The 27,786-nt window shown below is 35.4% G+C and overlaps 1 protein-coding gene and 1 pseudogene across 1 annotated transcript in view; both read right to left on the reverse strand.

The window, feature by feature from the left end:
* Window positions 1–27,786, reverse strand: part of ADGB (androglobin) — a 160,537-nt gene that overhangs the window by 5,096 nt on the left and 127,655 nt on the right. Inside the window, exons 27-33 of the mRNA XM_036871938.1 lie at window positions 25,704–25,888; window positions 21,917–22,113; window positions 19,366–19,477; window positions 10,050–10,222; window positions 5,312–5,488; window positions 4,465–4,567; window positions 2,493–2,708 (exon numbers count right to left, since the gene is read on the reverse strand). Coding sequence (XP_036727833.1) covers window positions 2,493–2,708; window positions 4,465–4,567; window positions 5,312–5,488; window positions 10,050–10,222; window positions 19,366–19,477; window positions 21,917–22,113; window positions 25,704–25,888 — 1,163 coding nt within the window. The remainder of the gene's footprint in view (window positions 1–2,492; window positions 2,709–4,464; window positions 4,568–5,311; window positions 5,489–10,049; window positions 10,223–19,365; window positions 19,478–21,916; window positions 22,114–25,703; window positions 25,889–27,786) is intronic.
* LOC118905402 lies at window positions 7,445–9,163 on the reverse strand (annotated as a pseudogene).

The raw sequence follows: 27,786 nt of genomic DNA on the forward strand, positions 1-27,786 counted from the left end.
AACCCCAACTCTGCTTCATTATTAAAACATAAATTCAGTCATGTTTTTCACTTTATAACATTAAATAAAACATTCCTGAAATATTGCATCTTATATACAATATGACTCTTCTAGAAACCAGTGGTTAATAACTTTTCTTTTTTCATCATGGTTGCTCTGTGATCTTAGATTTCTAAAGTTCATTTGTTTTTCTTATGAGCCTATCTACTTTTGTTGCATATATTTTTGGCATTTCAAACTTGAATTGTTTCTGTAAGACACCAACTCCGCTGACTCTGACTGGAAAGAAAATGTTTTTGATTAATTGGATGTTTGCGTTCTCTTGCATCCTGCCAAGTAATATGTATTTAAACAGGGAGGGTGTAAAAGGGGAAGAGAAGGTTAATCTTCATTTTCACTTATAAAACTGTTGTATCAGAATAGCGTGTAAGTGTAGTATGATCTTGGACCTCTAGAACAGTGCAACTCCAAGTGTGTGCCCATGCGTGCATGTGTGTGTGTGCATGCATTGTCCGTCTGCAAACTGGTACTCTGTGGGATAAGTTCTGAAAGTGAGAGTATGCATTTAGAGATATTTTTACAGCAATTGGTCATCACTGGGTCGTTTTATTATATTTTATAAAAGTTTCAGTTTGCAACAGAATCGGCAGAAAACTTCATCATAGATTGTAAGAAAATAGCTGTTTAAAAGAAATGGTGAAGAATAGTTTGACTGATTGTGAAGCCTGGGGAAAAGATTGGGACTAAAGACAAAGATCACCTCCAACCTTTGGAAGAGGCACTTTCCAGAGGCCTCCAGAAATAAAAGGGAAGTTGAAAGCAAAGTTTGAATTCTTGACCTTGATGATGGCTTGGTGTTGAGAAAGAATGCATAAGAGTGAAATCCATAATGATATTATTTACATGTCCTCTGGCATTATGAAGGAAGTTGTTCTAAGTTACCTACTATATGTGAAAATAGAAAGTAGCAAGAATAAGGTAGCATTTTGGAAGTCACAAATAAATGAGTACATAAATATACATACATGTATATGTGTATATGTATATAAATGTAGAGGCCAGAGCATGTAAATCTCTCACAAGGTCTGTAATCTCCTATGGGCGATGCTCCCTCAGGAGTGAGGGCCAATTTGTGGTGCACCAACAGCAGAGGTGGGAGCAACACACAAAGTTCCAGAGAACAGCTAGATAACCGGACCCATGATTTTCAAGCAGGATTCCTTCTACAGCAACAGTACCTGGGGTGCATGGCAGTGCGTCAGTGCTATAGGATGTACTAGACCCATACAACAGCACACCTCTTCTTGCTGGGAAGGGGAGTAAATTTCGTGTTGATGGTGTGTAATTCAACTTATCATCTTATATTAAAATAAAATTGTAATAAAACATACTTAAGAATGCTTTGAAGCATTTTTTGCATGAGGACAGGCTGCTTTGGCCTCTAGGTCTTCCATCCCTGCTCACTCTTATCTTTCCTCTCTGTTTCCTGACCCCTCCTTATTACCCCAAAATGCACCCCAATAAGGGGTTAATATCTAAAATATATAAACTGTTCATACGACTCAATATTAAAAAAAACAACAACCAAACAACCTGATTAAAATGGACAGAAGACCTGAATAGACATTTTTCCAAAGAAGACATACAGATGACCAACAGGCGCATGAAAAGATGCTCAACATGCTAATCACCAGAGAAATGCAAATCAAAACCACAATGAGGTATCACCTCACACCTGTTGAATGACTGTCATCAAAAAGACTACAAATAACAAATGTTGGCAAGGATATGGAGAAAAGGGAACCCTTGTACACTGCTGGTGGGAATGTGAATTGGTGAAGCCACTGTGGAAAACAGTCTGGAGGTTCCTTTAAAAACTAAAAATAGAGCTACCATATGATCCAGCAATTCCACTCTTGCGTATATATCTGAAGAAAATGAAAACACTATTTCCAAAAGATTCATGCACCCCAATATGCACATGTTCACAGCAGCATTATTTACAATAGCCAAAATATGGAAGCAACCGAAGTGTCCATCAACAGATGAATGGATAAAGAAGATGTGGTATATATATATAAAATGGAAAACTTTGTGTTAGAATAGAGATTTTAGAACATTTTAGAAACCAAATATTTAAAATTTGTTATAAAAGATGTAGTATACTATAGATAAAACAAAAAATCTATTTTTAGTGACAATTGTATATGCGATCTGTGCAATTTTATTTTTAGTATTCGTAGACACAGAAAACTATGTGAAAATATAACTGCTACTTAAAAATTTAAAAAAAAATTTCCCACTTTTATCTTTAGGTTAAGTATTTAGTAATCAGGTCCTTGAGCAGATTACCAACTCTGATAATCAAAATGAAGACCTATACACATATTTTTCTGTGTTTAACCCTAGCCATCACGTGCTTAACTTAGTATCTTTTCCAGAATTTTTATTTTAAAATATGTGTTTATCCTACCAATAAAGGCAATACTTACTGATACTTTCCTTCCGCATGCTCTGCTCACGCTCTTCCTTCCCTGCGGGGGATGATCTTCCACTTTCACTGCTTGTTGATTTTGCCAGATCCTTGAAGCCCTTGTTCGTCTGCCACTTCTTCCACAGCATACTCCCTGATAGTATAGTCTCTCTGTTATCTAAACTCATGGAACTCTTTATATCTGACTCTTTTATGGCACTTGAAGATGTTTCTACTAAATATGATATATGCATTACTGAAAAAACTTGCATTCTATGAAATCACATACAAAAATAGCGAGACATAGAATACATAAATATGTAAAGTTCAAAAACAGGAAAAATTAATTCATGGTCATAGAGATCAAATAGTTACTTTCAGGAAGGAAAAGGCTGGGAAAGAGAATGAAGAGGACTATTGGGATGTATTAAGGGTTTTTTATCTTGATCTGAATGGTGGCTCCTGAATATACTCACATATGAAAATACATCAAGCTGTACAATTAAGATTTGTGCCTTTTTTGCCTGTATGTTACATGATAAGTTCAGCCTTCTCTGAGCTCTGTTCTCCACTAGGCCTTGTCCTTGACTTGTGATGAATCCCAGTTTTAGCCAAGAATCCTGCCAAATTAGTTTATCAAGAATCCCCCTACTCTTGATATCCAATTAAACTCCTCTTCCTCCACACTTGATATTTAATCAAATTTCTCTTCCCTGACCTTTGATACCTAACCAAATTCCTGTAAGTAATTTTTCATCTACTCCCTGCTAGTTAGTTATAAATCCTCACTTGTTTCTGTTGTTTTCAGAGTTGAGTTCAGTCTCTCCCCTATTGCAATAGTCATAAATAAAATCTTCTTTGCCATTTTTAACGTGTCCAGTGCAATAAATTTTCTTTTACATACAAATTAGTACAACATTTAAAAAATTAATAATAAAATCTAGAGCCTAAAGAACAAGAACTGTATTCTATTCACCTTTATATTCCTAACATTACATTAAACTCTACCAATTAGAGGAGTGAGTACTTTAGGAGTTAGAAATATTTCAAATCCCAACTTGGTCACTTTTTAGATGTATGGCGTAGGAAGAATAAGATGACCACCTGAGCTTTGGTCTCTAAATCTACAAAATGGAAATAGTAAGGTCTACCTCATAGTTGCTGTAGGTTAAAGTGAGATAATAAACATAAAGCACTTTGAGCAGTGCCCATCCCAGAATAACAGGATTGGGGTGATATTTATTTTTTATCCTCTTCACATGAAAAGTTAAGGGACATTACTTTTATAACAATTATTGAGTTATACTCCTGAAGATGTAAAAGTGGAAAAGCACGATTTGGGATGTGAATGTCTTCAGCCTCCCTGGACAACTCAGCATGGTGATAGATGGAGGTATAGCCAAGTGTTTGTGGGAAGAGCCCTGGAGTGATGGAGAGCTATGTCTGCATGCTGCCTCTGTCCTTGGGTAGCTTGTGAATTTAGCAAATTACTCTGGGCCTGGGTCCTTACTGGCAAGTTGGAAATAATATTTGTATCAGTGGGTTGATGTGAGTATTGGATGAAATAATTAGTATTTTATAGTTCCAGGCCCATGGCAAATTGTTCACTGAAAGTAGTTAGCTTTCTTACTTTGATTCTTATTGCTATTGTTTATTGCTATTGTGATTAGAAAGGTGCCAGATTTATAGTTGTGAGCCTGCCTTCAAGTTCACATGCTGCTACCTTCTAACGAGGCGGCACCCTTATTTCTGGTTTCATCTTTTCTTAAATGGGGACGATCATATCTACTTGGGGACAAAGTGAACACCTGCTTGGTAAAAAGAAAATGCTTCAGAATCTATTTTCTTACAGAACTGTCTATAACTTTACAATCCTATAATGAAATAGATTCTGAAATTTTTCTTTTTACCAAGCATGACTTGCTGACTAGCTTTGAAGAGGTGCAAGTAACAGCTCCGTGCTTGGGGCAGCTGGGGCAGGGTTCACTGACCTTCTTCCCCTTCTTTGGTTTGGCTTTCAGACATAGGCACGCACTCAGCATCAGGTGTTTTCTTAATGAACCGGCTGAGATAATGGAGACGCGCCTGGGCAGCCTAAAGGACAGACATTATCAACACACATTACAGGCAATACCATCTCAACAGTACTCAAAAGACACGGGAAAATGTGAATGAATACGGCAGCCTGAACCAGACCAGCTCTTATGAATTACCAAAGAAAAACTCCAATTCTGAACCATCCATGATCTTGACAGTGATTTGTGAGAACTAGTGAAGAATAAGTCCTAAAACTCATACGCTGTGCATGCTAGCTTAGATCCAGGTGCTCCTGAACCTTCTTCATCTGCCTCAATAACCCTGAGTTGGGGACATGAAGCACATATAAATAATAATGTTTCACTATGGCAATGATTCTTATATAAAATATAGAGAGGAGGAATCATGAGGTATGTGTATTCCACAAGGGCAGCACATGATTTTTCTCTAAGGTTGTTCAAAGTACATGAAAGCACATATTAAACATTTTTATGCTTTCTTAGTTGGGAGTGTTAAGGACAGAGAGTGTTAATCCCAGATGATGTGAAAGAACAAGGCGACCTACAGTTTGGGCCATAAGTGGCACCATTATGTGCTTTGCTTTTGGAAGTCATCTGGGTATCTGGATAATAACATTTCACAATGTGTTCAAATGTGGTCTTAATATTTAGTTAGTTGATGCTGGACAAAATTCCAGATATTTCCTAAAGGAAAGACTATGTTGTTTCACCAATGTGGCTCTTCCTTCAGACCACACCCAGGAATGAAAGGTAAAAGGACAACTTTTCAAACTCAGGTAACCTTGATCGATCTTCCTGGCTCAGTCATCTCCCAGGCCTGCTTCATGGCTCGGATTTCATCTGCTCGTTCTGTATCTTTTTTCACTTCAAAAAAGTCTGCTTCATTGTATTCAGTGACCAACCTCAAAATCCAGTAGGGTTTATTTGGGTCTTCTTGTTGAGGGTGAGCAGTGGATATCTGGCAAAGTAAAGTAAAAACCTTTGGGTCAGATGCTTTCCTCCTTTCAAAAGGATCTAGATTTTACCCTATGACCCATAATTTCACTTAAGTATTTAAGCCAAGAGAAATGAAAACATATATTCACAACAAGACTTGGAAAAGAACATTTATTACAGCCTCATTCATATTAGCCTAAAAAGGGGAAACAATATAAATATCTGTCAACTGATGAATGGATAAACAAAATTGTAGTATGTTCATACATGGACTACTACTTAACATTAAAAAGTAATAAACTATTAATGCATACCACAGTGTTGTTGAATTCCACAGACAGACATTATACAGAAATAAAGAAGCACAAAAGAGTACTTTTGTGTTGAGCACAAAAGAGTACTTCTTGTATGATTCATCTGTATGAAATTCCAGAACAGGCAAAACTTGCTTGGGGGAGAGGTATGGGGATGACAGAATCCACTGCAAAGAGGTTTAAGGGAATTTCTAAGCTTATGGAAACGGTCTATAATCTAAACCTTGACAGAGATGTGGGTTACATGGTGAATTCACTTGTCAAACCTCACTGAATTGTACATTTAAGATTGTTGCATATCACTCTATGCAAATTTCACCTAAAAACTGTAAATAAAAATAATTCTAAATTGCACTTAGGCTCACTCATACCATCTCTTTACAAGAATGAGGGCAGGAATAGTTGATCATTTCCAAGCCTGGATATACTTGATATATATCCATTAGGAAAATTAACATTTTGCTGTCTTGTAGGATCACTTTCACGGACTTTAGGCTGGGAGCAGATTGACATAGGACTTGAAAATGTCTAGATAAGTGAGGCTCATTGGTAGCAATCTGGTAAGGAGACGAGCTTGAGTCTGATGAGGTTACTAGCACTTTACATAAGACTGAGACAATGTCAATAATCCATATTACAAACGCAGATGGGGAAGTGGAGATTGGGGGGCCACTGAATAAAGTTTTCACATGTAGTTTGGTTTTAAGGTTATCAAAAAGACCTCCTAGCTTTCTACAATATTCCCTTAATATTCTGATGAAAATTTAAATCTCATAATTGGATATTCTTTTATTTCTTCCTTCTAAAACACAGTACATAAGCTTTTACCATCTTTTATATTGCTTGATAAATGAGTTTTTCAGAAACTTCTCTGGGATCAAGTTTTGATTAGGGAAGGGAACACTATGAAGGACTAAGGGAAGGCCACATGTCTATAAGAATTTATGGATTGAATTTAGCTTATTTGCTTTAAATTTGAATAGTTTTGTTGTTGTTAATGATAGGACTATTTTCTCAGAAAATTCAAATAATTGATTTTATAAACTGGGCTACATCTAGAAAAGTTAACACACAGCATTATCTTGAAGTTTCAAGTGGAAAAAAGTGGTTGACTGGAACTTCACCTATGTTTTTGAGCAAAACAATGTTGAAAGAAACACATTTTGAATAGAAAATTTTATCTGGCTCTTTCATATTTCAAACGTAATTGTAATTTGATAGAGAGTGTTCCATTTGTCTGCATTTATTTAGATGATATTACACTAAAAGGCAGAATTTGGATTGTAGAATGTAGCTAGTGAGAACATAAGTAATATAAATTTAAGAAGAAATTAGCTTTTCCGTATGAAATAAAATAAAGGATCAAATAAATTCAACATGATTCTGGTGAATAAAGCAAAAATACAAAGTATATTATTATAGTTTTTGGTTTCCTGTTTGGCCTATATGTTAAATTTTCAAACATCAAACAATATAATACCAATAGCTACTAAAACCAACTAGCACAATATTAAGGTTCCTAAAGCTTAGTTCATTTTTAATGTCATAAAAACCCAATTCCCATGTGAATTCTGTAACCAAACATACCTTTTGTGCTTCACAAGATATTCTAAACATTGTCTCTTTCAGGATTCCCTAGAATTCATGAGTATTTGAAAGTTAACTCAAATTGAATCCCACAATTTCTTACTAAATTTGGTGGACCTTCTGAACAGGCTTTCATTTTGGAGAATATGCATACATTCTTCAAAATTTTGAAAAGAACAGAGGTTTTCACACATGTCAGTTTTTAGTTTTATCCAATCATTAGTTTTCTGAAGAACTTTTTTCTTGACAATATTTTTGCAAGTTTTTAATTTTTTTCTTTATTTCTTTCTATGTACTTCAACTCTTTTACCTGCAGCTTATCCAGCTTTTCATTTCAACTTTCATCTAGAGGTAAAGTTTTTACGCATGACAAGATTGAATCTAAAAATAGGTGTCAGGAAGTAATATAATAGATCATCAAGTATCATATGGGTTTCTTCTCTATCTGTAGCACTGTTGATAACTTTAGACAGTTCAAGCTTGTGTATGTCACCGTGTTTCTCACATCACTCTCATGATGTCCAATGTCCTAGGCACTCTAATGGTATGTCTGGCCAAAGACATTTACACTCATGCATTGCTAATGCTGAGGGGTTATTCGGAAGCAAATCTCCATTGTGATGAAGATTGTTTTCCAAACGCACACTTCGCACAGTAGCCTGGAGCAGCAGATATGGCTCTAGTGGCCTTCCACATCTTATACTGACAGCCTCCCAACTGGTAAGAGTTGATTCCAGGAAAATGACCATAGTTTCAGAAAACAAAAGTTGTTGGCACTTTCCCTCTGTTTACCATGGTAATTACTGCAGCTACCTTAGGACTTCTGGGATTTCTTGCTGTTTCTATCATTGGTGTGTATCCCATTCTATCCTTAAGAATATTTCCCCAAGTTTGACTGTCGTAAAATGCAGGGCTCCAACTCATTTTGACTGTTCCAACAATGTCGTAAAATGCAGGGCTCCAACTCATTTTGACTGTTGCAACAATGACATTTTGTGAAAACACTTCTCATCCTAATTTTTGATAAAGTTCCTCACATTCATCCAAGGGCATATGAAACAGCCCCAACATGAAAGCTAATATGGCACCTGTACTTCCACCACAAATGCAGTCAGAGAGCTGATGAACTGGCTTCTGAGTGAGTTCACCTGATTTCCGCAACGTCTAAAGAGCAACCATATCCCTTGTTCTTCCAAAATCAGTTGTGCGAATTAGGATTCCTCTTCCTTTCACTGGATTCATGCAGCCAAATTAAGGCCAGAATTTCTCTAACTGCAGCCTGAAGAATGCCATCCTTAATTTGTCTCAGTCATAATAAATATGGAATAATTCTTTCCTTGGCAGCCACTCCTTTTCCCTCAGGACATTCTTGAAGATGAAAAGTCAGTTGTTCAACCCTGTTAATGCAGAGCTTTGGCTCAGTTGTTCTTAATGCTTGAATAAATGCCCAGGTTCTGTCATCAATACTCATCCTGGCAATCTTGTCTTGTTGAAGAGATAAACGCTTTTTCTTCTCTCCATTTTTGTCTTTGCTAATAGTCTGCTCAGTTTCTAACTGCCTCTTCCTGTTCTTTGGACTGAATCATACTTTAACTTGGTAATGTATCCACCAATTTAACCACCTACACTAAAGTTTGTACACCTTCAGTGGGATGAGAAAGAGAGTTAGCTGTACTTTGTTTAGTAGAAACTAGAAGAACCTCATTTGTCCTCTTCTTCCTTCCTCTGACCTGTATCTGGTAAAGCTTGTACTCTTTTGTCTGGACTATTACAGTACTTTCTGATGGTTTTCCCATCTCTAATCTTTTCCCCTTTAATTTCATACCCTTAAAAGTCACCAAGGTATCTGAAATGTAAATCTGATCATGTCAGTACACTTCTTAAAGTCAGTACACTTCTGAAAGTCCCACCTCCCAGCCCTGTGTAGCCTAAGCTGTGATCACAAATGATAGGAAGATTTTGTCCTCACAGGTAATTTGTTTTTAGTTCAGTGTTTTTAAATAACTTGAATTTGAGTATCTTTAGGACTCTGCCTGCACTCCTCAAACTTGCCACCCACATACTCTTCCTTACCCTTAATCATTGGGATTACCTACCTGGTCCTGAAAAACTTTGGAATCAGGACCCCAGGCTTGCAGATAGAGTCCCAGCTTTCTAACCAGGCTTTCTAAAAGGCTCCCCTCCACCTGACCCTTACTTACCCTTCCAGCCTTATACCCCATACTTTAGTGGTTCAAAAACCAAATTGTGTTGGATTTTTGCCTCTGAATGTCTTTGCTCACTGATTCAGTTCAGGACTCCTCTAGGCAGAGGCTGAAATAGGTACCTATCCTTTCTACCACTGTGCATACCATATCTAACATTACAACTCTCTCTTTACCTTCAGTCTCCTCCATTAGACTGTGAGTTCCTTGAAGGTAGGGACTGTATAATATTAATATTAGAAAGCCAAGTCGCCAAAACAGTGTCTTACATATTAAAAGCTCAATTAACGCTTTTTGACACTAAACTAAGGAAGACTGCTTACAGAAGGTGCCCAAGGAATGTCTTTAAGGTATCTAGATGATTGCTGCAAACAAGGAGATGGAATTTTTCAGGTTTTCCTCAAAAGATATGGGAAAATAGGGACCCAATGAACCTAAATTTATGAAATGACTCCAATAAAAAAAGCATCACACCCACCTGAGGCTCAAAGCGAGGCGCTTGTTTTTCTTTGGCTATCTTTTCTTTCTCAGAAGACTTTTCTTTGCCTTTCCTTGTTGTTTTGGAAGTTCCTAAAGATTTTTGTCCCTCACTAATAGTGTGGGAATCTGGACTTCCTAAGGTAATTAATTCCTCATGTTTCTCTCCATGTGCTAGAAAAACAAAAAAAGGAAACCAGTGAGTCATGATATAATAATAAAATCATGTCACGTAGGAAAAAGGGAAGAAGTCGGAAAAATGGTTAGTCTAAGGCATTTGGATATTTTTTCTTTATTTAAACAAGCAGATAAGCAAACAAGCAGACAGACCTTTTATAAAGATCTGTGTGACTCCCTTTTATACAATTGAGAAATAATTCACATACTATAAACTTCCCATTGAAATGTATAAATCATGGTTTTGGTTTATTCATAAGGTTATATAATGATCATTACTATCTAATTTGTTTCTGATCTGGATGTTCTCAGTTCATTTTCTTGCCTAATTGCCTTGGCTAGTATCTCCAGTACAATATTGAATTGATTTATCTCTGCTTTAATATTTATTATTCCCTTCTTTCTGCCTACTTTGGGTTTACTTTTTTTCTTTCTTTTCCAGTTTTCTAGTTTTTTAAGGTGGAATATTAAGTTATTGATTTGAGATCTTTGTTCATTTTAAATGTAAGCATTTATAGCTATAAATTTCCCTCTTAGTACTGCTTTCATTTCATCTCATAAGTTTTGGTATGTTGTTAATTGTTTTTCATTCATCTCTAAGTATTTTAAAATTTCCCTTATGGTGCATTTTTTTTCTTCATGTGGATACAAGTTACTGCATAGTGTCCTTTGATTTCAGCCTGAACGATTTCCTTCAGTATTTCTCATAGGGCAAGTTGGTCGGTGACAAAGTTTTTCAGTTTTTGTTTTTCTGGGAATGAGGCTTTGAAAGAGATACAGTTCCATTTTCCTGTACCAGGAATACAGGCTGTTAGTTTTCAAGGTTACTGCTGAGCTGGAGACCAGGGGATGGGACTGGGGCAAGTAAAAATGTCATAAAGGTTACTGTTCTTAAAGAGATATGGCTGTTTTTCTCGAATAAAGCCTTTGCTAATTTCCAGAATTCTGAAAAGTTGATTCTGATCATTTCTGCCAGTTTTTTCATTGTTTTTATGGAGGAGTAAATTTTTGGAGTCCTTTTTCCTGCTATTTCCATTGATGTCCTCCTGGATTTCTTTTCTTATTTGAAGCTTCTGAGTTATCTCTGCATGCTGTTTGTCTGGGGCAGAGTCCTGAGAGAATGGAGAACTCACATAGGCCAGGTCTCTCACAGCCGCCTGGAGACCTTGTCACAAGAGCATGAAATATCAAAAAGCTCTGTGGAGTACGTGAGATTCCATACTAAACAGCTCAGCTCTTGCGTGTGATGAGTAGGCAAAGAAAAAAGTGGACCGATTGAACTTGTGAGCAGAAAAGTGAAAATAATGAGACCACTTAATGAAAATAAGGTTACTTAAATGAGAGTAAGAATGAGGCACAAGGGTAGAAATGATGAGCCATAGAAACCGAATCAAGAGAAAAAAAAAGAACAAAAGAAGACAACGATTTTTATAGGAAGCCACACAGTAAAATCACCTTTTATCAGAAACCCAGGATAGAATGTAGAGAGGCTGCAAAGGACATATTTTCTCTTTGGTTCTTTGATATCCTTTGTTAACCAAAAACTTTGAGGTTGAAGAAACACTATTTGCACAGAAATGGAAGCCCATGTATTTCAGCACCGCTTCCCTGCAGAGGCTCCTCATGCTGTCTCTGCTGTATAGAGATGGTGCAGTACCAGCTCTTCATCTTTAGCCCAATATGAGGTAACTGCGCTTCGACCAGTCTCAGTGGCCACAGCTACCACCTCACTTAAATCCAGGTCCCAGAGGTCTCAATGCCAGCAAAATCAGGAGTTAACTACATTTTAGAGATCTATCTGTGGCCAGTGCTACATAATAGTATCTCATAGAAACTGGAGTAGAAGAATTCATTCTTTTTATCTTGTGCAGCCAGACAACTCTGTTACCAGTTATGCTATGCTTACCGTAAAGCAGCAATTCACAAATTTGATGAATGTATGAATCACCTAGGGAGTCTGGAAGATGTAGGTCTTGAAGCCCAAACCCCAGAGAGTCCAACCCCTTAGAGTTTGATATGGGGCCCAGGAATGTACAGCTTTAAAAACTCTCTCAAGTGGTTCTGATTCATACTTTGAGAAACACTGCTTTAAGAAATGTATACAGTTTTCCCTTTCCTTGGAAGCAAATGTTGCAAAGGGATGGGCGGAAGGGAAGAATACCAGTGAGTTAGAGTTCAGTGAAGCTGAAGGTTCCTTTACAAGAGTGGTTTTCACACTTTAGCCTGTGTCAGAACCACCTGAAGGGCTTGTTAAGAAACAGATTTCTGGACCCCACCCCCCAAAGTTTCTGATTTGGAAGGTATGAGGCGGAGCCCCCAAATTTGCTTTCTAACAAGTATCCAGATAGTTCTGAGGCTGCTGGTCCAAGGACTGCACTTAGAGAAACACGGGTTTACATTTAGGAGGGTATAATTACCTTTTCCCAATATGAAGGATTTCGCTTTATGTTCTATTAATTTTTTTCTAACAAATACCCAAGTATTGGGAGAGCAAATGATATTTGTTGAATCCCTACGATGTTTCTTTCTCTTTTAATTCTCAAAGAATCCCATCAGGGTAGGTTCAGAGAGTTTATGTAATTTACTCAGGCTCTCCCAACTGATAAGTTGAATCAGCATTCAAATAACAGTTCAAAGGACATGTCAGTCCCTTTCAAAATCGGAGTCTTGTAAGTCACCCCATCAGCAAAGTAAAACAGTAATTGCGAAGAATCCAGATCTTATTTCACTTGGTCTCGGTTATCGGCTGCTTTCAAAGTGGGGACAGAGCATCCTGCACAACCGCAAGCACCGTGATTTTACAAGAGGGCAACTTGCCTCTCTGCCAACAACCCCAGCCTGCTGAGAAGTGTGGTGCTAGGGAAAATCCTTTGGTCAAATAATCAAATGACTTAGAAGTGAATCCGGATCAGCCACTGGAGGTTAACTTTGGCAGGTTTCTTGTATTCATTAAGCTTAAGTGAAACCTAAGACTGTGCCACAGGCTTTAAAAAAAATCAATAAAAAACATTTAAAATAGGATCTTACCTAGTATCATACACCCCAGGTTTTTAAGATGTTAACAAATGTCAGATGAAATGGAATCTCAAGCTGCTCCATTAGGTATTTCTGGTGCTTTCTTTTTCTCACTACCCATAATTCTTAGTGTTTGAGTCATACATTTAGGCACATTTGATTCCACTCAAATTAACATATTCTAATATTCAAGTTTACATACGTGAACATTTACTACAGTGTGAGGCACACAGCAGGTGCATACCATCCTCTTTCTTTACATTATTAATATATAGAATAAAATAATTTCCATATTATTTAATGGCTTACAATATGGTAACCTTTTCTCCCAGGAATTACAAGTTCAACAAGGGTGAGAATATCATTACATACTTCATTTTAAATTCCTAATTTCACCTAGTATAGGGCTGAACTCATAGTATGTATTCATTTTCAGATTGCCTAAGTTTAATATGTAAAGCTTTATAGGGAACTGTATGTGTTGGGAGCATATATGTCAGTAAGATGCAAGAATAAATATCCTAGTAGGTCAAAATTGTGAAAAATGTGACCCCGCTTTGCATATTCATGTAATTAGAAGAATTACAGAAATGTAATTTTGATTTTATGATTAAAATTCAGTGCTTAGATTTATATATCCAGAAACTAAAACTGGTTGGGATTTGAACATTAATATAATTTCTCAACTAGAAAACTTGTTTAGAACAAAGTATACATTTACCAAGTACAATCACACTTGGTAAATATAAACAGAAACACCATGTATATATGAATATATAAATATATATAGTATCTACAATGCTTGGTTTCTTCAAATACTCTGAACTGGATACACCATGCATGTATTGTGCCTAAGAAAAACCAATAATATAATATTTATTAGAGTTCAGGAAATAATATTATAATCCTGCTAATAAAATTAGCAGTGGGACTTGAAACCTTTTTTTGAGAATGATAAAGTTTACGTTTAATGCGAATAGATTAGAACTTCAAATATGCAGGCCAGCAATATAAACAAAAGGACTTCAAAATAACAAGACCACTAATTATGTATAAAGGCAGATGATATCACTAAGTATTACCTGCTCAAGATTCTCCATTTTCTATTTTCTTAAGTGAAAGTAAGCAATTTTTACTAAAACTTAAGTATTGAAATATACTAAAGGTGGCACTGTTGCTTCATGTTAACCAGAGGCCAAACTTCCTAAAATTTTATAATAGAAATATCCTAGGTTGTACATAGCCATGTTTCAGGCCTTATATTTTATCATGAGTTATAAAGATGTAAAATTTTGAAAAAAATTAAATTATATATTTTAAAAAAATTATATATTTTATTTCTCATATAAATTAAACATTGAGTTTAAGTCAGTAAATAGGGCAACATTTCCATTTAATTTACATAAAATTTTAAATTAGGTCACCAATGTACAAATGAAAAAAACACTTGACCAATTTATGTTTGATATATTTATAATTGAAAAGCAAGCTAAGTGAACAATTTTAAGACATTAAGAACTTAATTTCTCTAAAATATATCACATTCTTAAGGTTAAAGTTTGTAGGTTGAGTTGTAAATATAATTGACAAGTGGAAGTGGGCATATTGATATGTTTTAATTTAAACAAATTGGCTAACTAAAAAAACACATTTATAAACATGAAATTAGAGAATGATTATTCTGAATTCAAAAGCCACTTAACTTTCAAAAAGATTGAAACATATTCTTTCAAATAGATAATTTTCCTGGTTCATTTTAAATACAATTCAATTCTGAATTTCTTTGCTACTTTCAGCAAAAAATGTATTAGGTGACACAAGGTGTCATTTAATTTTAGCAGCTGATCATTCACACATAAACTTGTCAAATGTGATGTCAAAAAAGAAGACATATAATTATTCCTAAAGACTTATTTTCTAGTTGGAATACACAATAATGATAAAGCCATTTTTTGAAGTGCTACTAGGTTCTAGGAACTTTATATATATTATCTTGAATCTTCCAAACAACTTTGAAATAGAGGAGTTATTATATAATATAGGAGTTATTCTAATTTTGCAGGTGATAACCCAGTTTCAGGTAGTGGAATGTACAGTAGTTTAGCCACTCTACTGTATTTCTCCATTTAATGTTAACTTCCTTTTAAAAACTTAATTCATATTATTAATTTTGTACCATAATCAAGATCTACATTTTACATTATTCTAGTTCATAGATTATACTACTGTGTTCAGTTACTGAAAATCCACCTGTGTCGGACAATTTGAACTTGAGAAACATACATTACATTCCCAGGACTTATTTATCGTATAACTGGAAGTTTGTGCCTTTTGAGCACTTTTACTCATTTTCTATGTCCCCCAGCCACCTCTCTGGCAACCACCAATCTGTTCAATGTTTCTATGAGTTCCATTATTTCAGATTCCACATGTAAGTGAGATCATACAGCATTTGTCTTCTCTGTCTGACTTATTTTCGCTCATCATAATGTCCTCAAGCTTCATTCATGTTGTTGCGAAAGACAGGTTTTTCTTCTTTTTATGGCTGAATAATATTCCATTGTGCATATTTACCACAATTTCTTTACCCATTCATCAATCAATGGACACTTAGGCTGTTTGCATGTCTTGGCTATTGTAAATAATGCTGCAATGAACATGTAGGTGCAGATATCTCTTGGAAATAATGTTTTCATTTCCTTAGGATATATACCCAGAAGTGGATTTGCTAGATCATATGGCAGTTATATTTTTAATTTTTTGAGGAAACTTCATCCTCCATCCATAATGGCTGCACCAATATACATTTCTACTAGCAGTGTACAAAGCGTTCCCCCTTCTGCATATTCTTGCCAATACCTGCTACCTCTTATCTTTTTGATAATAGCCATCCTAACAAATGTGAGGTAAAATCTCATTGTGGTTCTGAATTACATTTCCCTGATGATTAGTGATGTTGAGCATCTTTTCATTTGTCTGTTGGCCATCCGTATGTATTCCTTGGAAAAATGTCTATTCAGGTCCTCTGCCCATTTTTTAATTGGATTGTTTCTTTTTTTGATATTGAGTTGTATGAATTCTTTATATATATTGGATATTAACCTTTTATCAGATATATGGTTTGCAAATATTTTCTCCCATTCCATAACTTGCTTTTAATTTTATTGATGGTTTCCTTTGCTGTGCAGAAGCTTTTTAGTTTGATATAGTCCTACTTGTTTATTTTTGCTTTTGTTGCTTATACTTTCGGTATCAATACCAAAAAATCATCGTTAAGACTGACGTCAAGGATTTTATCCCCCATGTTTTCTTCTAGTTTGTAGTTATATACAAATTTTAGGATTTTACTTTTTCTGTGAAAAATGCCACTGTAATTTTGATAGAGATGGCATTGAATGTACACATGGCTGTGGGTAGTACAAACATTAAAAAAATATATTGGATTAGAAGCCAGACCTTCAGGCAGTAGCTTTTAAAGCATGCAAATAGACCTTTCAGGGAAAGACTGGGAGATGGGCAGTTCTGTCTGCTGTCTCTGCACTGAGCCCTGGAGGCCAGAGCATCCATGGAAGCCTACTAAGAACTATTTGCTATAGTCTTACGGGTCTTGTGGACAAAACCCCATTGGCCTTTAGAGCTAGGTGTTTTGGGTGCCAGTCACTCACGTGGAAACTTTAATAGCTGGGGCACTAGACGTTCAGCCCAAACTCTTTGCTTTGGGTGTTGTGAGTTCCCTTCCAATTGTATCTCACTGTGCTGGGTGTGGGGTTTATGGCGAGAGTATATCTCAACCTTTACGATACGTTTTGGTGTGAGTTTTTCCATTTGCCTGATGTGTAGGAGGTAATCAGCTGTGTATCTGTTTCTGTGGGAGGAGGTAAATTCAGGAGCATCCTATGTCACCATCTTAAACCAGAATTCAGTTTTCAACTCTTTTGTGTAAATACTAAAGAGCACAGTTACTGGTTACATAGTGTCAATGAAAAATTAATTAGTCGATCTAAGAAAGAAATGGAAAAGTTTTTCGAGTCAAATTGAGGATTATAACCCAGGAACGGCACTTCAGAAAGCTCTGAGAACTGTTCCACCCATTAGAAGTCAAGGCAGGGCTTCCCTGGTGGCGCAGTGGTTGAGAATCTGCCTGCCAATGCAGTGCACACGGGTTCGAGCCCTGGTCTGGGAAGATCCCACATGCCGCGGAGCAACTGGGCCCGTGAGCCACAATTACTGAGCCTGCGCGTCTGGAGCCTGTGCTCCGCAACAAGGGAGGCCGCGATAGTGAGAGGCCCGTGCATCGCGATGAAGAGTGGCCCCCGCTTGCTGCAACTAGAGAAAGCCCTCGCACAGAAACGAAGACCCAACACAGCCATAAATAAATAAATAAATAAATTAATTAATTAATTAAAAAAAAAAAAAAAGAAGTCAAGGCATAGTTATATAAGGTTTTTGAGACAGAGGGCTGTACATTAAATGACAAATTATTGACAGTTTACACAATCCAGATCTAAGCGTCATCTTGGCCCCTTACAACATCAAGAAGGAATGTTATCCTTTAGGAGTTGTCTTGTTGATGCCAGGAGAATGTTGCTTTTTATGATTGAGCAGGTATTTCTGCTGATGGGGGAGGTTTGGTAGATGCATAATGCAGATACACAATGCACAGTAGAGGGGAGAGAGGAGACCAAAGGGCAGAGAACATTTTTTATGTTCACATTTTTCTTGTCATGCCATACGATGTGAATTTTATTTCACAACAGTAAATGCATTTTTAGTTTCATAAGAAACCATGCACCTCAGTGTTCACTGCAGCACTATTTACAATAGCCAGGACATGGAAGCAACTTAAATGTCCATTGACAGATGAATGGTTAAAGAAGATGTGGCACATATATACAATGGAATATTACTCAACCATAAAAAAGAATGAAATAATGCCATTTGCAGTGACATGGATGAACCTAGATATTGTCACACTGAGTGAAGTAGGTCAAACAAAGACAAATATCATATGATATCGCTTATATGTGGAATCTAAAAAAATGATACAAATGAACCTATTTGCAAAACAGAAATAGAGTCACAGATATAGAAAACAAACTTATGGTTACCAAAGGGGAAAGGGGGTGGGGGTGGGGTAAATTGGGGGTTTGGGATTAACATATACACACTAGTAGAGATAAAACAGATCATCAACAAGGACCTACCTACTGGATAGCACAGGGAACTCTACTCAAAACTCTGTAATGACCTATATGGGAATAGAATCTAAAAAAGAGTGGATATATGTATATGTATAACTGATTCACTTTGCTGTACAGCAGAAACTAACACAACACTGTAAATCAACTATACTCCAATAAAAATTAATTAAAAGAAAAGAAACCTTGAAACTTGTCTTCCAACTTGGCTGTACCATTTTGTATTCCCACTATCAATGTATGAGAATTCCTGTTGCTCTCTATCCTCACCAGCTTTTGGTGTTGTAGTATGCTCTTTTGTATTGTATAGTTTTATTTTAAAAATAATGTACATATGTTAATTTTTATGATTAGGCAATCTTGCTTCAAATTTGAAAAGAATATGCATTGAAAATACTCATTCCTTCAGATTTAATTATTATACTGCATAATGTGATACAGTGCTTAGGAGTAGAGGCTATTTCAGATTTTTTTTTTTAGTCTAAAGCATCAAACTATCATTTCCTTCTCAGGAATATTAAGAGTAGTTTACATTTTAAAAAGTAAACCTGTATCTTCTTTCAGTAGGAGATTCTCCTTCTTTTAAATATTTTTAAAAACTTATCTTTAAAGTTATACTTTCCCAAAAACTTGGACAAACATAATTTTATAACTAGAAAAGTTTCCTGTACCTTTGTTAGATAATCATCTAGTAATTTTTACTAACTGGACAAACTGTTTAAACTAGGCCTAAACAATCATATATTTTTGGTTTTTATAAACCAAACAGCAAGATTTTGAAACATGTAATCAATTAACAGAACAGGAAATGCCACTGGATTAAAGTACAAATTGTAAGCAATAAGGTTTTAATAATTACATGGTAAATTTATTGTTAAATATTTCTAGAAGATATAAAATACATGAATAACATTTAAGGTGACATACCTTTGTTATCATTTTTCTCTAAGTCTTTTAGTGCTTGAACAAACGTCTGTTGACTTTCAGTGAGAGGCCAACTGTTATACAACACCAAACACTGTATAATATACTTGTATACCTAGGAAATAAAATGCAATAAACAATTAACAATAAAAATAAACATAGGATTTTAGGCACATAATAAATGCATATTTTTCTGGATCATATAATAATACTTTAATTAGATACTGTCAGATGTTCTCCAAAATTCTATAATACCACAGTCTATAAAAGTTTATCCTCACAACCCCACGAATACTTATCATCATATATTCTAGTATTTATAACTTTTGCATTCATGTTTATAAATGAAATTTACTTATTTTACTTTTGCTACTTATCAGTTTTGGAATCAGAATTACATTAATCTCTTAAAAAGGATTGGAAGGTTTGTATTTTTTTTCTGTTTTCTAGAACAATTTACTCTTCAAAAGTCTGTTAGATCTATCCTGTAAAGCAGTTAGGCCTATAGCTTTTTGGAAAGGTAAGACTTTGATTATCATTTCAGTTTTATTATTCTTATTTATTCTTATTTTATATTTTCTTTCTTTTAGTGGAGCAGCTATGCCATTCCTCCCCCTACTCCAGGAATTTTACATTTGAAACAATTTTTGTCAGTTTTAAATTGCTAGTATAGAGCTGTATATAATACTTAAAATTTTTTTAAAACCTGTTGTTTGCATTTATACCTCTATCCTAATTTTTTGTTCTGTATTTGATTTATTTATATTTTCTTTCTTTTTTTCTTACTTGATTAGTCTTACAAGAAGCATGTTTACTTTATTAATCTTAAGAAAGCATAGGTTTTATTAATTTTCCTAAATTTTATTCCCCATTTCATTAATTTCTACTCTCATTTTTATTAAAACTTTTTCTTCTTATTTTTGAGTTATTCTTTTACTCTTTTTTTAACTTTTTGTTTTAATAGCTTAGTTCATTTGTTTAATCATTCATACTTTCTGATGAAATTAATTTGAAAGTCGACATTCCACTGAATGCTACTTTAGATGTGGCTTACAAATATTGATTTGTAGTTTTTTATTTCTATGGAGTCCTTTGTATTTAATAGTTTCATTTTTTTTAAAGGATATTTATTTTACTTTTTTTAAAGGAATTCCTTTATTTTTATTATTTATTTATTTATTTATTTATTTTTGGCTGTGTTGGGTCTTCGTTTCTGTGCGAGGGCTTTCTCCAGTTGTGGCGAGCGGGGGCCACTCTTCATCGCGGTGCGCGGGCCTCTCACTATCGCGGCCTCTCTTGTTGCGGAGCACAGGCTCCAGACGCGCAGGCTCAGTAGTTGTGGCTCACGGGCCTAGTTGCTCCGCGGCATGTGGGATCTTCCCAGACCAGGGCTCGAACCCGTGTCTCCTGCATTGGCAGGCAGATTCTCAACCACTGCGCCACCAGGGAAGCCCAATAGTTTCATTTTTTAATGATTTTTTTAAACTAAAGAATTATTTAGTATATTTCACTGTGTTTTCATGTTTATGGGATTTTTAAGCAGTTAATTACTAATTACTATTGCATTATGTTCAGATAACATTTACACAGTATAGTTTGGTTTTTATTGAGGCTTCCTGTGTGTTCTATGAAAAAGTATATTCTCTTTTATTAGGTGGAGTGTTCTATATAGATATCTAACAGATTAAGCTTATACTTAATATTTCAAATCCTAGTGATCAAATATATTTTGTTTTTCAGCTTGATCTACTTGTTTCTGAAAGATATGTGTTAAAATATTCAACTCAATTGTTAACTTATTTTTCTCTACAGCTCTAATAGTTTTGCTTTTTATTTATTGAGTCTAGGCAGTGAGGTGCCTATATGTCAGTTATGGTCATACTGCTTTATTTTTCCTTTTATTTTTATATAATATCCCCCATGAATCCTATGTATTGAGATATTAAAATATCATCACAGCTCTCTTTTGGTTGAAGTTTAAACTTTCTGTGCTATTTTGTTTAAAAGTGTCACCTTTAGACTACTTACAGTTGGATCTTATTTTTTATCTAACCTTAAAATTTTATCCTTCTAATTGATTAATAATCCATTTGCATTGATTTTAATTACTGCCATATTATGATTTATTTTTGGCATTTTGTTTTTATTTCTTTTAATTAGTTAATTTATTTTCTTGGTTTTCAATGGATAAATCATGTTTTCTTTTGCTGCCTTAAATTATATGCATTGTCCTTTATTTCTTCAACTTAAGGCACATGCAAATATGTTTTTCTTAATATATGACCTTTTTCAAAGTCACATAACCACTAACTCATATGTAATGTAAGATAATAACATCTACATTATAGGGTTAGTGTAAAAATTCAATTTGTCACATATTTTAAAATCTTGGCACAGAGAAAATTTTCAATAATTCTTCAATTCTGGTTATACACTAGTGGCACTACATATAAAAAGTATTATACGTTAACAATTTTTAGGAAAATAATTGTTGCGATTTACATTAAATTTTTATGAGCAGTACCATTAAATAATTCTTTTAAATGTAAATTACCTGCTGTGGTGTGCTAGCATTTTCTTCTATAGCGGGTACAGAGATAGTTTCCTCATCCAAAATAGGCTGGCCAGTGTCTACTATTGCACTTCCAGGTCTTTTATAGGATTTCTGACCTCCTGTGGCAGATTTCTTCTTAACGTAAAATTCTTGCTCTTTCTTGAATGAAGCATGAGTTGAAAGAATTTGCTTGCTAGCTGAATATGAGAAATATTAGGATTAAATTAAGATATGTGGAATGCGTAGTTATTACTGACTGTGTTATTTAGTTATATCCTTATAAAACACTCAAAGGGACAGGTCAATTTGTTTTGTTTTAATGAGATAAAAACCAACATCACTGGCTTCTTGGAAATATTCTGGTCTTAAAGAAACTTACTGTAATGGTATATGACTTGCATAGAGCAATGCATATTCTGAGCAACCACTGATTGATAAAAGATTATACAACAATTCAACAATTTCTCATTCATTCTGTGCTGCTCGAATGACAATAAACTAATACCACACACTCTGACTTCTTCAGCGTTTAATATTATGTGTGTGTATGTTACTGTAATTTTTAATTTTTGCATTCATTATTTCTTAATTAACAGATAATATAAGTGCCATTGGAAGGGATACAAATAGATATGTTCTGGATGATATGAGCTGTATTCTCTACAGCTAGATATGAGCTGTATAATTGAATTAATTTAATTAATTAATGAGCTGTATAATTTGCATTAATTCATCAAACATGTATTGAGGAAACATAAGTGAAACACACAGGGAAATTCAGATTCCAACCATGACAGAATAATGGGCATTGGATTTATTTTTCTACCATAAAAATGATAAATTTGGACAAAATGCATAAAACAACTGCTTTAAGCCGCAGGACAATAGACAGCCCAGGACTGTGATCCTTGAGAGAAGGGCAACATTCAGGATGATCTCTCCACTTCCCCACATTTCTGCCCTTGAGGATCTTCTCACCCGTGGCACAGGGAAATAGAGTTCAAACAGTGAACAGCTGTGTTGTCAGATTTAGGAAGCAAAGACTGGAATTTGAGGCTCCTGAGACAATTAGAATTTGTGAGGCAGGGTACCAGAAAGCAGGCATCTGAGCAGCAAAGGAACTCACAAATATGCATAGGGGTCTACTTGAGTTTTTAGCTGAATTTTAAACTTTGTTTGTACAAATACCTAATGATGCCTGGTAGACATTACTGGAAGATTGTGAGCTTAATGGAGATTCTGAAGGTTGCAGTGTTGAGAGACATTGGAGTTCTGCCAAAATGAAGAAAATTTAATGAAAACACAGAGCATTCAGCTGAAACTCAAGAAAGGCTATTCTTTAGAGCTACCCTAGCCCTGGAGTAATGGAAACTCTAGACCTGACTTAAGAAAGCTTAGAACAAAGTTTTGATAGAATTAAGCTAAACTGTCAATAAATTTTCTGCGAGAACAAAATTCAACACTCTTTTGATGAAGACAGCATAATCTAGAGTCTTGGTAACGTAGCAGATACAATGGACAGTGCACAATGTAACCAATAGAAAAAAGTCAATAGAAATACCCTTAGAGCTGACACAGATGTTGGACTTAGCAAACAAGGACTTTAAAATAGTGATTAAAAATGTGTTTAAGGATTTAAGGGAAAAGGTTGACATAATGAAAGAACAAATGGTGAATATTAACAGAGAAATGAACTATATAAAAAATAAAAAGAAATTCTAGAGCTGACTATAACTGAAATGAGACATTCCTGGATGGACTTAAACATTGTCAAATTTAGAAGAAAACATTAGTAAACTTGAAAATAAGCAATAGAGATGATCTAAATGGAAGCAAAGAATAAAGAAAAAAACTGAACAGAGGCTAAGTGACCCATGGTACAATATTGTAGTGGGTGGAATAGTGACCCCCACCCCCCAAAGAGATATGTCCACCTAGAACCTCAGTATGTAACCTCATTTGACAAAAGGGTGTTTGCAGCTATAATTAAGGTAAGGATTCCACCATGAGATCAACCTGGATTAAAGAGGACCCTAAATCCTATGATGAGCATCCTTAAAAGAGAAAAGAAGAAGACACAGATACACAGAATGAAAGTCATGTGAAGACAGGGGCAGACATTGGCAGAGATATGCTCTCACAAGCCAAGAAATGCCAGGAGCCAACAACGGTTAGAAGAGGCAAGGAAGGATTCTCTCGTAGAGGCTTTGATGGAGATGTGGCTCTGATAACACCTTGATTTTGGACTTCTGCCTTCCAGAACCATGAGAGAATATATCTTTGTTGTTTCAAGCCACTCAGTGTGTGGTAAATTGCTACAGCAGCCCTAGTAAATGAATATAGCTATCAAATGATAAAATTTATGTGTATTCTTAGTCCTAAATGGAGCTCCTATAGAAATAAAATACTTAGGTATAGATTTAATAAACTATCTGTAAAATCTGTACATTGAAGGTTTAAAACATCGTTGAGAGAAATTAAAGATATACTGTGTTCATGGACCAGAAAACTCAGTTTTGTTAAGATGCCAATGTTCCCCAAGTTTAACACAATTCCAGTTAAAATCTAAAGCAATAAACTGTGTGGTCTATCCATACAATGGACTAATACTCAGCAATATAAAAAGGAATGGAGTAGCAACAACATGGAAGTATCTTAAAAACATTATGCTGAGCAAAAGATACCAGTGCCAAAAGAGGATTTACAGTTTTCCAATTTCATGAAGTTCTAGAAGAGACAAAACTAGTTTATTGTTATGGAAATGTGAACAGTGGTTGCCTCTTTGGGGATTGGGAAATTGAATGGAAATAGATTGAGGGATTTTTTTCTGGGTGATAGAAATGTTCTATATCTTGTTAAGAGTATGAGTCACACTGGTACATTGCACTTATCAAAACTCATCAACTTAGGTTTGCACTTCTTCCTATATGTAAATTACCCTCCAATAAAAAATTAAAAATGAATGACACAAAGTCCCTATCCTTGTGAATTCCTTCATTACTTCCTTCAGACATTTAGTTATTCATTCATAACCCGGTATCAAAAATATTGGAAACAAATATGAAAAAGGAAAATCATTTTTCTTAATATACGATAATCTACACGTAAATTAGGAGAAAAACAACTAATTCCAATAGAAAATCAGCAAAACACTCAAAACATTTTTCAAAGAAGGAAATATTAAAGGAGGATATATAAGATATATAAAAATATGCTTAAACCTCATTAATGATAAGTGAAATATAAATAAATCTTTTTAGCATTAAAATTGAAATGAAGAAATATGAAAAACCAAGAAATGTGATAATTTACTGTCATTCAGGGGAGTATGGATAAAAGAAGGTAAATTTACACAAACTCAATGGAGGGCAATTTGACAAAATATACCTAAATCACTACTGCATGTACCCAATGACCCAATAGTTCTACTTCTAAGCATTTATCTAATATATGCATATACATGTTCAGAAGATTATATACTCAGATTTTTTAAAAAAAATTCAGCACTGTTTATATAAACTAATGATTATAATGATCACAAATCACTATCAGTAGGAGACTTGTTACATTAATTATATCATCAATAAATTTGAGCCTTATACAACTAAATGAAATAAAATATTTTACTATTATTAATCCATAGTACTTCCTCAAGCTCTCAATTGCTTAGATTGCAAATTTGTGGGAAATTACAAATTTTATATTAACCCTACAGCATGAGTACTGGTATATGATATTATGCCTGAAAATTATATAAGATATGTAAAATTCTAAAAGCCACACTTACACTGGGAGCTCAAGGCTTTCTCATTCCCCAAGAGGTTAATTGCTGGAATTATAACTTGGCCCTTCCCGGTGGAGCTCGCGATAACTTCTTCATTTTCTAGGATCTGTACCTTGATGAATGCATCCGGTTTGGACGTGCGTACCTGTATTGTAACAGGATGTGGTAATGCAACTTTAACTGAATACCTATAAAGAAAAACATTCACCTTTATAAACAAGTATGCTGGTCTTTCCTTCAAATAGCTAAAAGAAACTGTCTCATTTGCTGATATGATACTCTACAAGTAAAACCACTTTATAAAGTCAGTTAAAATCCTGGAAATATTAGTGCTATTATAGACTTTGGCAAAAGATCCCAGTATGCTGTGGTAAAATGAAGTTAAATATAGGATGTTTATTATCATCATATCCCAAACAGGAAATGTAACTTTTTATTTAGATATAATAAGCACTCACTTGTAAAACTTGATAGATTGCAAACTACTGCCACATCAAACCTTTCCATTACGCCCTCCTCTGCAGTGGGACAAAGAGCACAGCTGGCAGTAGCTTTCAAAACCTCACTGTTAACAGTGTTTGTTAAATACTGTTAACAGTGTTTTCTTTCACAAAAATACAGAGAAGTCAGAAGTAGTACCTGTCGCTTGTGCTCTCACCCTTTCACTAAGCTGGTTGGGAACCTCTTGCAAAAAAGACGAAATGTGCAGTCTAATTCCTTCCCAACTCCTCCCTTAATGCAGTCTAAGAGGTTTCTTGTTTTGTTGAGGTTCTTTCCTACTTTAGGTGAATCTTTGCAAATGTTCAGGATCCTATAAACTTTCAATTTCTCTAGAAATTTGCTTTTCTATCTTCTCTCTTCTGTATCTTAAATTTCCCCACTTTATTTCTCCTTGATATTGGCTTTTGTACCTGTGCAGTTCTCACCCACTGAAAAACAGATCAAAACAAAACAAAAAACAAACCAAAAAAAAAAAAAATCTTCAATCAACCCTGTTGTTCAGTCTCAGCTCTTTTTTATTCCCCAGCGAACAATCTCAGGAGAGTTGTCAACTTCCACTGTCCTCGGCTCATCACCCCCCGACTCGCTCACAACACTCCACTCTGCCCCCAACCAAGGTGCTAAACTTGCTCTTGCCATGGTGTCAAGCACCTTGTCACCACCCTATAGAAACCTCAGTTCTCATCATCCTGAACTGTTAGGAGAATCTGACAAAGTCGAATCAACCCTCATTTTCTCTTTCTTCAAAAACTTTTCCCCATGAGCATAATAACTTTTGTACCTCCTATTTCAGGGGTGCTATTTTTAGACTTCTCTCACATTGACATTCCCATACATATCAGAGAATCTTAATATTCTGTCCTGGATCTGACTCTCTTTGTACAAACTTTCCTGGGCACTTCCATGGGCAGAAACAGAATAATGAGTTCCAAATCTATGTCTCCAACCCGACTCCCCTATGCAGTATCCCTTGGACATTTCACTGGTCTACCATGTTTAACACCTAAAAATGATTTAGGACTTCCTTGGTGGTGCAGTGGTTAAGAATCCGCCTGCCAATGCAGGGGACACAGGTTCGATCCCTGGTCCAGGAAGATCCCACATGCTGCAGAGCAACTAAGCCCGTGCACCACAACTACTGAGCCTGTGCTCTAGAGCCCGCGAGCCACAACTACTGAAGCCCGCACACTCTAGGTAATCAAGTTAAAATGAGGTCCTTATGAAAAGGGGAAATTTGGAGACAGAGAGACACAGGGAGAATGGTGTGTGAAGAGGAACACAAAGACCAGGGTGATAAATCTACAAGTCAAAGAATGCCAATGACCAGAACCCCCTAGAAGCTAGCAGAAAGCATGGAGTATTTTCTCTCTTTCAGCCCTCAGTAGGAATCAATCCAGCTGGCACTTTGATCTCAGACTTCTAGCAGTCAGGATTTCTGTTGTTTAAGCCACCTACTTTGCCAGTTTGTGGGCCTTTGTTATGGCAGCCGTAGCAAACAAATACACTGACTTATTTCAGTTGCCATGATCACACACCTGGGTTATTCTGCAACTGCTACCTGGCTGGTTTCCCTGTCTCCAGTTAT

This window comes from Balaenoptera musculus, chromosome 12 (genome assembly GCF_009873245.2).
Source record: "Balaenoptera musculus isolate JJ_BM4_2016_0621 chromosome 12, mBalMus1.pri.v3, whole genome shotgun sequence".
Lineage (NCBI taxonomy): Eukaryota > Metazoa > Chordata > Mammalia > Artiodactyla > Balaenopteridae > Balaenoptera > Balaenoptera musculus.